This window comes from Cetorhinus maximus, chromosome 29 (assembly GCF_964194155.1).
Source record: "Cetorhinus maximus chromosome 29, sCetMax3.hap1.1, whole genome shotgun sequence".
NCBI lineage: Eukaryota > Metazoa > Chordata > Chondrichthyes > Lamniformes > Cetorhinidae > Cetorhinus > Cetorhinus maximus.
In genome coordinates, this window is record NC_135907.1 from 489,171 (window position 1) to 504,540 (window position 15,370).

The 15,370-nt window shown below is 42.5% G+C and overlaps 1 protein-coding gene across 1 annotated transcript; it reads left to right on the forward strand.

Annotated features, from left to right (window-relative positions):
• Positions 1–278: 278 nt before the first annotated feature.
• LOC144669480 (centromere protein M-like) lies at positions 279–11,898 on the forward strand. Its single transcript, XM_078531953.1, has 5 exons — positions 279–415; positions 1,454–1,552; positions 6,423–6,502; positions 7,461–7,552; positions 11,508–11,898. Exons 2-5 carry the CDS (start codon positions 1,530–1,532, stop codon positions 11,646–11,648), a joined length of 336 nt encoding a protein of 111 aa, XP_078388079.1. The 5' UTR covers positions 279–415; positions 1,454–1,529; the 3' UTR covers positions 11,649–11,898.
• The last annotated feature ends 3,472 nt before the right edge of the window (positions 11,899–15,370 follow it).

Consider the following 15,370-nt stretch of genomic DNA (forward strand, 5'->3'; position numbering starts at 1 on the left):
TGTAAATGTTTCTGTGTTTTCACCTTCCCTCATTCCATTCCCTGCCCCATCTCCATTCCTGCTCATGATTGGGTGAATTATTCTGGTGGAAGGTAATGTTGAGCTTTAGTGAAGAACAGGATCAGGCTCGGTCATGGTTCCCCTCTTTCTCCAGCCTCCAGGCTGAACGTGCTGCTGGGGCTTTGACTGAAGGATAGTCACTTAGGTGAAGGAACCACATGTGCCCATCAAGTATTGCTGTCTCCAATCAATGAGTGGATGCACATCACTAAATATGTTTGAGTGCAGGAGAATTCAGAACTGAAGAGATTTAATTTGTTTTCTTCCTGTTGCAGTTAGTGGGAGCTGAAGGTCTTCATCTGGATCAACTTGCGGAGGCGATCCTGAAGGAGAACAAGTCCTTAGAAGTGAATGTGTAAGTCTCGCAGATAATCACAGGAGCACGTAAATCATTTCAACACGGCCTATACGGTAACAGCCATTGGTTCTAGCGAAGAGCCAGTGCCCGGGCGATGGGCTGAATGTCCTGCACGGTATCATTCAAAGGTTCTGTGTCTAGGGTTGTCAGGAGGATTGGGCTTGTTTCAAACAGGAAAATGATTGCTGGAATAAACCATTCAGCCCCGGTGTTCTGTCAATCTCCATCTCCTATCGGAACACCACTCACTGAGGCAGTTGGCAGATATTTTGTCAGATTTGACATATTTTTCTCTTTCCCTGTGGGAATTTGGTACAAGTCCAGCTCAGACTGATGGGATCCAAGTCTGCTTGCCCTTTGTGGGGACAGCATTAGATCGAACGAAGAGGCTTCCAATGTTTTTAAACTTTTACCAGCCAGTGAATTTTAAAATTCACTGTTGTCGAATGGCCAAATGGGAGAGAATTCGGGTCAGGAATGCAATAGAGGCAGAGTTCATGTCTTGGTTTTATCAGGTGATGGCACTACTGTGCAGTTTCCATGGTGGCAAATTGTACATTGTACAATGTGAGCCAAACAAAACGCCCAAATGAGCATTTTGTAGTAATTGCATTTTTATTAACTAACATGTGAGAGCTCTATGGGTAAATCTATATGCAATGGCAGTTTCCTTCGACTTATCTATTCCTTTAAATACCATGTGCCAGGTTAATAGAGAAGTCCTTTTTCTGCCTGGTGCATGGATCGTGCACATCTGGGAGCAAGTTCATTTTCAGTCCTTTATGAATGCTGCCCTGAGCCAGCTCTGAGGAGTTGTCAAATAGGAGGGCAGCGTTCTCTCTCTCTCTCTCTCTCCTCGTGGGATGGATATCAGTCATATCACCTGTCATCCCCACCATTACGTTTTTGTCTAAGATTGTGTTCACGAGTCTATTCACCGAACAAAGTGACAGCGAATGTAGTCACCTGGGGTTTACTAAATGATTTGTGGTTGAGGTTCCAGTATAACTCTATAACTCGCTTATTTTCTTTTAGTCACTTAGCGAAACGTCTGCCATTACCTGTGGAAAATGAACACACCAGACCACGGATAGATCTCATTGTCTTCCTCATGGATTTGCGTAGTCAGCACAGGTGAGCTGCAATTGCCTTGAAAGGTACATCACTTGTAGCAATTAACCTAGTTACTGTAAAGTCCAGGCACTGATATATTGCCCAGTGGCGCTGGGAGAGGAGCACTTGTGGAGACTGGCAACCTACGAGAGCAGTTCTTCTGTTTTTTTTCCTTTGCAGTGCAGTATGCTCACTATTCTTATTGCTTGTTGGAGGGATGATGAGGTCTGTGTGCCACGCTGCCTCAACAGCCATAAAAATCCGATCTGTCAAGGACCTGGCTTCATTTTATAACAATAATATTTTTCTCAAATGGGAAAAAGGAACCCTTTGACTTGATCAGCTTACTGTAGCATATCTGGCTTAATGGACTGTTCCTTTTCGTAAAGTCTTCAGTTTGTACACCTTGATGCTGAAACAAAGCTTAATATGTTAAATAATGAAGTAATTCATGTATCAGAAGTAGCTTTAATGTTCCAATTTTAACTCCAAACTGCCAATATAACCCCCACACTTGTAAATTAATATATTTTAATGTCTCCACAGTTTTCACTTCTTGTCCTATTTGTTTTTATTTTGGCTTTACTTTTTGTTTGAGTAATGTATCCTAATCTATATTGTATTTCTTTCTTGATTGTATAGAATGAAGAATCTGTATTTTTAAAGCACCTTTCATGATCTCAGGATGTCCTGCAGTGCTTTATCAATAGAATGAAAAGTACTTTTGAAGTGTAGTTGCTGTTGTAATTTAGGAAACTTGGCAGCCAATTTGTCCACAGCAAGCTCCCACAATAAGATAAATAACCAGTTAACCACTTTTAGTTGGCAAGTAACATTCACGTTACACAAGTGCCAGGCAATGACCTTCTCCAACAAAAGAGATTCTAACCATCTCCCCATGACATTCAATGGCATTACCATCGCTGAATCCCCCACTGTCAACATCCTGGGCTGAACTGGACCAGCCATATTAATACTGTGGTTACAAGAGCAGGTCAGAGGCTTGGAATTCTGCAGAGAGTAATCCACCTCCTGACTCCCCAAAGCCGGCCCAGCATCCATAATGCACAAGTCAGGAGTGTGATGGAATACTCTCAACTTGCCCGGATGAGTGTAGATCCGACAGCCCCATCCTGGATAAAGCAACCTGCTTGATTGACACCCCATTCACCACATTCAACATTGACTCCTTCCACCATTGACGCACAGTGGCAGCAATGTGTACTATCTACAAGATGCACTGCAGCAATTTGCCAATTCTCCTTCGACAGCACCTTCTAAACATGCGACTTCTACCATCTAGAAGGACAAGGGCAGCAGATGCATGGGCACACCACCACCTGGAAGTTCCCCTCCCAAGCCACACGCCATCCAGACTTGAAAATATAGTGCCGTTCCTTCACTGTTGCTGGGTCAAAATCCTGGAACTCCCTCCCTAACAGCACTGTGGGTGTACCTACACCACATAGACTGCAGCGGTTCAAGAAAGCAGCTCATGACCACCACCACCACAGGTATAGACATCAGGGTGGAGGACTGGAAATATTAGAGGAAATTAACATTGAGAGAGAGAGGAGGCATTAGCAGGTTTCGTGGCCTTAAAAGTGGATAAATCCGCAGGCCCAAATAAGATGTACCCCAAGCTGTTGAGGGAGGCAAGGGAAGAGATATCAGGGGCCCTGGCAGTAATTTTCAAACCCTCTCTGGCCACAGATGAGGTGCCAGAGGACTAGAGGACTGCTAATGTTGTTTCACTAGTAAAGAGGAAGGGATAGACCAGGAAATTACAGGCCAGTCAGTCTAACCTCGGTGGTGGGGAAGTTACTAAAAAAAATTATGAGGGACAGAATATATCTGCACTTGGAGAGACAAGGATTAATCAGGGATAGTCAGCATGGATTTGTTAAGGGAGTGTTGATGAGGGTAATGCATTTGATGTGGTCTACATGATCTTTAGCAAGGCTTCTAATAAGGTCCCTCATGGCAGACTGGTCTGTAAAAGCTCATGGGATCCAAGACAAAGTGGCACGTTGGATCCAAAATTGGCTGAGAGGCAGGAAGCAGAGGGTGATGGTAGTGGGATGTTTCTGTGACTGGAAGTCTGTTTCTACTGGGATTCCGCAGGGCTCGGTGCTGGGGCCCTTGCTGTTTGTGGTGTACATAAATGATTTGGATTTAAATGTAGGGGGTATGATCAAGAAGTTTGCAGATGACACGAAAATTGGTAGGGTGGTAAATAGTGAGGAGGATAGCCGTAAACTGCAGGAGGATATCAATGGACTGGTCAGGTGGGCAGAGCAGTGGCAAATGGAATTCAACCTGAAAAAGTGTGAGGTAATGCACCTGGGGAGGGCTAACAAGGCAAGGGATTACACTATGTATGGTAGGACCCTGGAGAGTACTGAAGATCAGAGGGACCTTGGTGTACATATCCACAGATCCCTGAAGGTAGGAGGGCAAGTAGATAAGGTGGTTAAGAAGGCATATGGGACACTTGCCTTTATTAGCTGAGGCATAGAATACAAGAGCAGGGAGGTTATGCTGGAACTGTATAAAACGCCACAACTGGAGTACTGCTTGCAGTTCTGGTCACCACATTATAGGACCGATGTGATTGCATTGGAGAGGGTGCAGAGGAGATTCACTAGGATGCTGCCTGGGCTGGAGGGTCTGAGCTATGAGGAAATATTGGATAGGCTGGGGTTGTTTTCCTTGGTGCAGCGAAGGTTGAGAGGGGACCTGATAGAGGTGTATAAGATTATGAGGGGCATAGATAGGGTGGATAGGAAGGCTGTTTTTCCTTTAGTGGAGGGGTCAATAACCAGGGGGCATAGATTTCAGGTAAGAGGAAGAAGGCTAAGAGTTGAGGAGAAATTTTTTCACCCAGAGAGTGGTAGGAGTCCGGAACTCACTGCCTGAAAGTGAGTGGATGAGTCAGAAACTCTCGTAAAATTTCAGTATTTAGATATTCACTTGCGTTGTCATAGCCTCCAGGGCTATGGGCCAAGTGCTGGAAAATGGGGTTAGTGTAGTCAGACCTTTGTTGACTGGCGTGAGTGTGATGGGCTGAATGGCCTCCTGTGCTGTTAACGTCTATGAGTCTGAGTTCTCCAGGCCAATTAAGGGTGGGTAACAAATGCTGGCCAAGCCAGCGACACTCGCGTCCCATGAACGAATAAAAAAAAATGAATATTGGCCAGGACACCAAGGAGACCTCTATCTGTCTTCAAATATGCTGCGTATTATACAGTCCATCTGAGAGGAAGGTTGGGGCCTCAGTGTAATGTCTTATCCAAAAAATAGCATTTCTGTCAGTGCAGCACCCCCTCAGCATTATATTGAAGTGTCAGCCTAAATTACGTGCTCAAGCCTTAAGTGCTGCTTGAATCCATGGCCTTCTGACTCAGAAGACAAAAGTGCTACCATTGAGCCAAGGCTGACACTTAGTGCGATCCCTTTGGAAAGCAATGGTGTAAAAGAACCAAGCTTCCAAAAACGACCCCAGGAGAAGAATCCGATAGATAAGATTTCACTTTTACAAAACTTTCACTGTAACAATCAAACCAAAATCAATATAAATTAAACGTATTAACAAGCAAATTATATTCAGTAGATACTATAGGTTATATTTTAAGTAGCTGATTAAACAAAGTCAGTTCTCCCAGCAAATATTGCACCACATACAATCCCGAAAAACATTGTTCTTCCCAAGTAGAGTTTTGATTTCTTTATTCACACAGGAGTTAGGCATAAAGTCCAATCTGATAGCAGCTTTACAACACAGAGTTCCAAGGGTACAATGTCCACCAAAAGGCACATCTTTCCAGATCCTTCTCAGCTCTTCTCATGGAACCAGCCTTTTTGTTCCTCTTTTCCAGTTGTGCCGTGGCTTTCTACCTTAGCTGTCTTACAGGCACAGCTTTCCTGCAGCCATTGTACTGTCCTTCTGCTGAGAAAGCTGAACTCCGAGAGCCTTATGAATACGAGCTTAGATTTTGCCTCTCAGCCTTATGTATTTTTTTTCCCAATTAACTTCTGTTTCACTAGCAAAATAAGCCACAGACTGATTTCTCAGCAGTTTGATGTCACAGCCAGGAATTCCAATATACAACCCCCTTCCCAGAAACCTGGAATTTTGGCTCCTTTTTCAGTTAGGGACTGTCTCAAAAAAAAACAGGCTTTGAAAGCACTGTCAGTGTGGGCAACAGCTTGCAAACTATAGATTTCATCACTATTATTAACAAGTCGAGGGGGTGAACCCTATTGCATCATTTGAAGGTCTTGAATTCAATGTGATGTTTCAGCTTTGGATTGGGACCAATACACTAAATTAACTCTGATATCATGGAATAATAGCAATCTCAACTAAAGGGCCACTCTCTCCGCTGTATTAATCAGTGCTAAAGTCATGTCTGAATACAGGCAATAGGAATCAAATCGTTCATAATGTGCTATAATGTTTGACCCTGATAATTACTACACATAACTTGCATTGCAAATTCTCATTTGAAGCAGTGTCATTGTTACTGATTGGATAATTTATCTGTGATGTTTAATGGATTAAAGTGGACAGAGAATAATTGATTTAGGAGTTTGATAATACAGAGCTGCTGATCTACGATGCTGCAGAGAGCTTGTCATTCCGAATGCATGGCAGCCACTTTTCGGTTGTCTTGGTAAAACATCAGCAATAGAAACAGGGTGAAACCAAAATCAAGAGCAGGGTGAAAATCTTGACAGGAAGGACCTGCTTCTATGCAAGCTGTAGACTTTAAAGGGGACATAAAATTGTAAAGAACATTAATTATGTTTCTGTACCATATTAACACCATTACATTGTCTCTTTCCTTTTTGAGAAAATTCTCCATTAAGCTCTGCTCTTTCATTTCAGTGTAGAAACTGTGAAGGCATCTCTGGCCTATGTTGATGTGAATTTCTTTCTTGGGAAAGTTTGCTTCCTTGCAGTTGGGGGTAAGTTTCAAATGAAAATCGAGTGCAATCTTTGAGAGACTCTCATCTGTCACATTTTGATACTGCTTCTAATTTCCAGGACTGTCGACTGCAGAACCCCTCCCTTTCCCTTTTCCCTTGCACCCCACCAAACTTTTAAAAGCCAAATTTGTCCTAACCTATGCTCCGGTACTTGATTCACTGCGTCGTCTTGTACTACTTTTAACTTTGGTGTCCTGCATGGTGGGGTTTGGCTCCCCTAGTTGACTTCTCCGGATGCGGTTCTATTTTGACAGTTTAATCAAATAAAAACAATCCTGAAATTCAAGTCTAGTTTAGTAGGGTTTGATGGGCAAGTGAATGAGCCAAAATTAAGGAATAATTTTTTAAAAGTTTGTTCAAGGGATGTAGGTGTCACTGGCTACGCCTGTATTTATTGCTCATCCCTCATTGCCCTTGTTTGAGGACATTTAAGAGTCAACCACATTACTGTGGGTCTGGAGTACACATTTAGGCTAGACCAGGTAAGGATGGCTGATTTCCATCCTTAAAGGGCATTAGTGAACCAGGGGTTTTTATGACAATTGGCAATGGTTTCGTGGTCATCACTTTTAATTCCAGATTTTTATTGAATTAAAATTTCACCATCTTCCATGGTGGGATTTGAACCCAGGTCCCCAGAGAATTACTCCGGGTCTCTCGAATTCTAGTCCAGTAACAATACCATGATGCCACTGCCTCCCCCAAGGGAACCAGAGGAGGTAAAGTCTGGTGCTGTGTCAGGAGTAGGGATAGAAAGCTTGAGTATTGAGGTATAATTGCTGCATTTATAAAGTCTTGTTCATGCCAATTGACAAGTGATCGGGAGAAGTCCACAGTGTGAAATGCAGGTAAAGTGAACGGCTTTGAAGTAACCAGGTCAAGTATCAATTGAATAGTGTCCGCCTGAGACTTTGGCAACTCTGCTTTTCTGGCACAGGCAAGGCTGTTAAGCACCAATCAGTTGAGATGTACACCCTGAAGCAACTGGCAGATTCCTACTCGAGCCCCTTGATTCCTGCTGAGCTGGAGGTAAGAATAATTCTGAGCCTATTATTGTGTTGATAATGATGTGTCTGTGCTATGTACCAGACTAGTCCTAGGACTTCAGTTGCTACCTGCACTGACCAACTTCTGCCACTAGACAGAGCCTTGTCAATCTAAAAGTACTGTACTATAAGTGAGTATATTTTTAAAAACATTTTACATTTATTATATTTTATATTTAAGGTATTTTATTTTGCAAGTTATTTCAGCTAGGAATGCACAATATTGCACATGAATGATACAGTCTTGTGCATTAGTTATTCTGGGTGAGAAATATCTGAAGGAGCCTAACTCCGGCTTTAACATTGGTTCCAATGGGAACCCATGATTCACTAAAGTTGTTTCACTTAAAGTTGCTTGGGCTGACAAGTGGCAAGTAACATTCATGCCACACAAGTGCCAGGCAATGACCATTTCCAGCAAGAGAGAATCTAACCATCGCCTCTTGACATTCAATAGCATTACCATCACTGAATTCCCCACTATCAACGTCCCGGCAGTTACCATTGACCAGAAACTGAACTGGACTAGCCATATAAATACTGTGGCTACAAGAGCAGGTCAGAGGCTGGGAATCGTGTGATGAGTAACTCACCTCCTGACTCCCCAGAGTCTGTCCGCCATCTACAAGGCACAAGTCAGGAGTGTGCTTGAATACTCTCCACTTGCCTGGATGAGTGCAGCTCCCACAACACTCAAGAAGCTCGACACCATCCAGGACAAAGATTGGCACCCCATCCACAAACATTCACTCCCTCCACCACTGATGCGCAGAAGCAGCAGTGTGTACCATCGACAAGATGCACTGCAGGAACTCACCAAGGCTCCTTAGACAGCACCAAACCCACGACCACTACCAAGTAAAAGGACAAGGGCAGCAGATAGATGGAACATCAACAACTGGAAGTTCCCCTCCAAGTCACTCACCATCCTGACTTGGAAATATATCGCCGTTCCTTCACTGTCACTGGGTCAAAATCCTGGAACTCCCTCCCTAACAGCACTGTGGGTGTACCCACACCACAGGGACTGCAGAGGTTCAGGAAGGCAGCTCACCACTGCCTTCTCAAGGGCAACTAGGGGGCATTAAATGCTGGCCCAGCCAGCAAAGCCCACATCCCGTGAATGAATAATTTAAAAAAACTCAGGAACGCAGCCACTGCTTCTATTTCAGAGATAAACTACACTTCCTTCATTTTCAATCTATATGGCCAATCAGAGAGGCACAGAATGTATTTGTAGGGAAACAGCTGCAACCTGACTGAGAAAGGAAACACCATTTTAAGAAAAGAGTTGCTGTTTTCATCGCTGACGCATGAACTCTCTCCCCAAACTGTACGCTGCCTCCCAGTTTATGATGGCACAGTCATGCAGTTTTGATCCACACACAATTGTAGGAAGCTTAGTGTTAGTTTTCACAACTACTCTGATGACACCCAATACCACCATCATACCTCAACACCATCTCTCTCGACTCCTGTACTATTGCTAAATTATCAGACAACTTATCCAACATCCAGTACAGGCTGGGCAGATATTTTCTCCAATTAAATATTGGGAAAGTCAAAGCCATCGTTTTTGGTCCCCTCTTTATACTCTGTTCCCTAGCTCCATCCCCCTCCCTAGCGACAGTCTGAGATTAAACCAATCTGTTCACAATCTTAGTGTCAGATTTTATTCTGAGATGAGTTTCCGACATCGTGCTTTATCATTATTAAAATTACCTATTTCCACCTCTGTAACACTGCCCGACTCTGCTCTGTCTCAGCTCATCTGTTGCTGAAAACCTCATTCGTGCCTTTGTTACCTCTGGACTCGACTATCCCAACACTCTCTTGACCGGTCTCCCATATTTTACCCTATGTAAACTTGTGATCATCGAAATCTCTGCTGTCCATGCCTTAACTCCCAGCAAGTCCTGTTTCCCCACCACCCCTGTGTTCACTGACCTACATTGACTCCTGGTCAAGCAATGTCTTGACTTTAAAATTTTCATTTCTGTTTTCAAATCCCTTCATGGCCTTGACCTCCCTATCTGTGATCTCCTCTAACCCCACTATCTTCAAAATATCTGCGCGCTCCTAATTCTGGCCTCTTGTGCATTCCTAATTATAATTGCTCCATCATTGGTGAACGTGCCTTCAGTTGCCTGGGCCCCAAGCTCTGGAATTCCCTCCCTACGACTCTCTTACCTCTCTACCTCAGTTTCCTCCTTTAAGACACTCCTTAAAATCTACCTCATTGACCAAGCTTTTGGTCATCTGACCTTCTATCTCCTTATGTGGCTCAGTGTCACTTTGTTTTATAATTCTCTTGTGAAGTGCCTTGGGATGTTTCATTACATTAAAGGTGCTATACAATTGTAATTTGTTGCTGAAGCTGGTTTGTTTTCAGGGTTCCCCATTGAGAGTCTGGGCTCTCCGTTGTGCTGATGTGGGGAGATCTTGAGCAGAGATCAAGCACTTCCCAACAGGGAAAGAAGGGGATCTGCAGGAAAGTTGCCCTGATTACGGTAATCTGGGATTGGGAGACCTTGTGAGAGGTTTTGTCCTCTCCCGTCCTCTCCACAAATACCATCTGTGCCTCTCTGGGTGGTATGAAGGGTTAATGATAAGGGATGGGGGATATTTTAGTATTGGTCTTGATGCTATGCAAAGTCATGTTGTAAAGAAAAAATAAAAAGCTGAAGTTTTCAGTTTGAGGGCCAATAGTGGAAAGCTTACATCATCAGTAAATTATATTTATTTTGCAAACTAAAGTCTGGCTCATTCTGTGGCTGTCCAAACATTTTAGTACTACAGGTTTTTCCCCCTAGACTCTTCAGAATTTTTTTCAAACACTCTGCAACGATGTGAATCTGAAAAAAATAGTACAACACAGATGGTTTTTCACAACATGGGGAGGGGAAAGTGAAACCAGAACAATCAGGGACTGGTCTCGTTGGGGGTCAATGTTTCATTAGTTCAAACCAGGAGCAGCTGGTGTGTTTAGCATTACTAGAGAAGGAGATTAACTAGATGTCATCAGTAACTTTCTTGGCCACATGTGGTATTTGCTAATCTTTAGATTGAGTTAGATGCTGCTAGTATCTGATTTAACAGTGCGAAGTATACTGGTGTTGGTGCCCAGTTTCTCTTTGAAAGCATTTTGGAGGAGGAGAATTTTTGTGGTGTATTTTTTGCTACATGCAATTCCTTCCCCTCTTACTTCACAGCCCTGGAGTCATTTTACCCAGTCCTAACCTGGAATACCTAAAACTGTACGTAGTACTGCATTTACTTACACCTGCCCCAAAGATCACTTGACATCTAATAGAGGAACGAGAGCACTGAGCTGAACAGATCGATCATTTTTATTTTTGGACATGACCATGTTTTGATAAGTTTTGAATAAATTTGATTCGGGTTTTGGAAAAGAAAATTCCAGCTCATGTCCACAAGACTGTCATATGCAGTTTGAGAATTCAGATTCACAGAATTGTTATGGTGCAGATGGAGGCCATTCAGCCCATCGTGTCTGCACTGGCTTTCTGAGCAAGTCACTTAGTGTCATTCCCCTGCTTTCTCCCTGTAACCCTGCACATTCTTCCTTTTCAGATAATCTGATACGCTTTTGAATGCCTCAATTTGAATGCCTTGGTCATATTGGCAGGGAAACTCAGTGCATCTAGCAGCAGGTTGCCTGCTTACTCTCAGAATAGTTTGAAGGTGAATTAAAAGGGGCAACTACTTGCCCTCTTGGCTTGGAAATTGTGCATGATGCAGAGAGACTGAATGAGGGACAAAAGGTTGTGTTATAAAAACCTGGATCAAACCATTTAACTCCTGCATGTAATGGAGAACAAAAGGGACTTTGTGTTGTGGAATTTCTACTTTTACCTTTATTTCTTGCAGTATGCAAACAAGATAACACGGGACTGAAATAACATTTTATTATTTAGTCGACAGAGAGGAGATCTGTGATAGCCCAAAGACTTCTTCAGATATTGAAGGTTGCGGCAGGCCTAGTACCAGGTGTCTCTGCCCTTGCTCTCAGTTCCTTGATAAGACCCTCCTTCAAGACCGAAATAGAGAGATGCTGAGCAGTTTATAGTGTTAACAACAACTCATATCATCAACTCATTGAGGAACCACTCGGTTATTTTTGCCATGTTCACAAATGTACATTAAAGTGCAATTTATCTTTTGTTTAATCAGCAAAACAAAATCATTGTAATGTAAATTTTCTCTGCGATGGGATTCTCCAAGGAGGTTATTTCTTTCAATTGTTTCTGTAAAAACCTTTAAATAATACAATGCACAATAGAAATAAAGTATATATTTTGGATCTTGCCCAGTTTTTCATTCAGATTAAATACCATATGCCTCCACAGGATTTTCTAATTTTGGTTCATCAGAAATAAAGGCTGGAGTAGCTAACCCAAAAACCCAATCTTGAATTATGGTCTTGATCATCTTTCAAACTCTTTAATCTTTCTACAATAGTTAGATAACTCTTGCAGTTGAGCTTCTGGAGTAGCCTTGGTACAACAGTTTGCATCTTAGACTTGGGAATGAGGAGGAAAGAAGATTATTGCAGCCAGCCTGAGGCTGGTTGACCACAGAGGAGCATTGACTGTCCCATCGTTGTAGCTGAAGGAAGCTTGATTGATTGAAGTGGTTTATGTTCACATTCATCCGCATTGCAGAAGTGCAGTGGGGTATCCAATCTGGCACAGCTACTGAATTGCTGAATCACATTGCTAAAGGCCTGGAAATGAACAGCCATGGTCCATGGAAAGATCAGTAAACAAAAATGGCAAAAATAAGTGAGAAGAAGCAGAAGGCTTATTCTTCCCCACGCCCTTGCAATTCTTGCAAATGCTCTTAGTCACCTTCTTGCCTGGATGAGTGTGGCTCCGACACTCGCGGCTTGACACCATCGAGGACAAAGCAGCCCACTTGATTCGCATCTCAGCCATGTCAAAACCTTCATTCCTCCACCACTGATGCACAATAGCAGCAGTGTGTACCATCTACAAGATGCACCACAGCAACTCACCAAGGCTCCTTCGATAGCACCTTCCAAACCTTCTACCACCTACCACCTAGAAGGACAAGGGCAGCAGATACATAGGAGCACCACCATGTGCAAGTTCCCCTCCAAGCCATACCATACCATCCTAATTCTGAACTATATCGCCATTCCTTCACTGTTGCTGGGTCAAAATCCTGGAACTCCCCAACACCACATGAACTGCAGCGGCTCAAGAAGGAGTCTCACCACCACCTTTCCAAGGGCAATTAGGGATGGGAAATAAACGTTGATGTGATGCTCACATCCCTTTAAAATCACTGGTGCCTGCTAGAAACTTGAATGCTATTGCCAAGTTTTGTTTAGTTAATGATTCTCCCATCCAATCAGTTCCCTTTGCATTTGAATTATTATTTGCAAATAAATGTTGTTTAGAAAAGGTTTGTTAATTATTGACATTTTTTTAACACAGTAAGGAGGTCAGCAGGGCAACTACTCTGAGAAAACTCGCAATGTAGGATTTTTGCAGCTAACAGCTGGTTGTAACTGGTGGACAGAGCTTGATACAACCAGGCTTATATAGGTTGGAGAATCAGCCTTGTATGGTCGTGCATCATTATTTATCAGACACTGGCTTGCCTCGCCATCATCAGTTAAGGCCAGACAAAGTAAAAATGGTCAGATTTGACTTTTCCTAAGTAATTAAGAATTTGCACATTATAAGTCTTTGGTTTGTAACTTTCTAAGATATTAAGGTCATCTATAGGAATTCTTTACATGAGGTGCATTGCTCAGATTATTCAGTCTACAGTAAGGAGAAAATAAATTTTACTTTGAGAATCTAATTTTTAATAGATGCTGTTTTCCGTACACAGATGAGATTGGAAGAGAACTCAGGAAAAAGACTCCAGAGAAACTTTACGAATCTGAATAGCTAGAGATGGGCAAATAATTCAGTGGATTGCTTGTATGCAAAGTCTTTTCCTTCCTGGAGCCCTATCCCAGCTTGGACATCTGTTCCCTCCTTGTAGGAAGTACAGCAGAATAAGGCTGTTTGAGAGCAGGTGCAAGTTTAATTCTGTTCAGAGAATTAATATCGAAAGAAGGAAGAAATATTATAGCAACGGATTGAGTGTTATTGCCCAGCCATCCTGGGAATGAGCGCAAGTATCCCAGGAGAAGGTAAGACAGGCAATGTTACTGTGCTGACTGCACCACCAATATAAACTCTTAAGCTCATAGCCTTAGCAATGATCACATCAGAAATAAGATGAACTATAGCTAATGGACTTCTAGTTAAAATTATTAACTTGTCATCTATACCTGGGGTCTGGTCTAAACTAATCTTGCCGACTCTGTTAATCTTGAACATTGGGCATAGTATCAACCTGCAATAGTTTGAGCTCAGCTGTTGCTGAGAAACTGCGATATTCTTGAATTTACTTTGTGACCTCATTCTTAGTTGGCAAAATTAATATCTATCTACACAAGTATTTTGCATATTTTCACTATTTTAGGATTAAGATGCTGCCTACTTGTTTTATCATGAAGATATTAATAAATGTTGAATAGTGATTTTATGGTCTGACTTTGATTTTGACACTAGGCTTGTATATATATCCTCAGCTGTGGTTGGTAGTGTAAACGTTAACATAATTTAGACCATTTGGTGTAAGACGTTTAAACAATCCTGCATCGAGTACACGGCCAAGGTTGTAAGTTGCAAATTTCCTAAATCTCCTTTACTGCTGATTAACTTCTATAAACTTAAATGCGGGAAGTTATTGGAATCCAAGTGCTAGAATGACTGAGATGTTGGCTGAGTATCAGCAGATCAAAGAGAGTCAGCATTGATTGGTGGGGGTGGTGTCTATGGATGTTCTTTATGTGGACTTTTAGAAAGCATTTGATAAGGTATTGCACTATAACAACTTGCATTTATTTAGTGCCTTTAACTTAGTAAAATGCCCTAAAGTGGTTCATGCAATTGACCAAAAGAAATCGACACCGAACCAAAGGTGTCCTTGGGACATGTGACCAAAAACTGGTCAAAGAGGTAGGTTTTATAAAATGTCTTGGAGGAGAGACAAAGTTAGAAAGGTTTAGTCAGGGAATTCCAGGACTTAGGGTACATACAGCTGAAAGCATGGCCACCAATGACGAGGTGATGGAAATCGGAGATGAACAAAGGTCAGAATTGGAGGACCACAGGGTTTTCATAAGGTTGTAAGGATGGAGGAGGTTGCAGAGATTGGGAGGGGCAAGAGAGTATTACCAAGTATGGATTTAGAAAGAACCTCGTGACGCAGGTCAGTATCATTGGCAGGAGACTCAGAATAAGGATAAGGGAAACATACTCTGATTGGCAAGATGTGACAAATTGTGTTCCCCAGTGATTTGTACAAGGCTCTCAGCTTTCAACCATAAATATTAAATGACTTGGATAAAGGAATGAGTTGTGGATCAAAGTTTGCATAGGGCACTAAGTTGGGAGGCGTAGTAAGTGCTGTGTATGGGAGCAGATGTTGGTTATAGATCAGTATGTCTTAAAGAAGTTGCTGTAGTCTCCTGTAGGTTAACTCTAAGTCTTTATTAACCGCTAGAACTTTTTGCATGTATAATAAAGGGTTTGAGCTAGGAGCTGTCTCCATGCTTGTGTCTATTCGTGTCTCAGCTCAACACCACACTGACCCTGGGTCATGTGCCTTCTTACATCACTCTGTGGGCATTACTTTACTCAGTCCTACATTAACCCTATATGTGCCAGACCCTTATACTACAGCAGGAAGT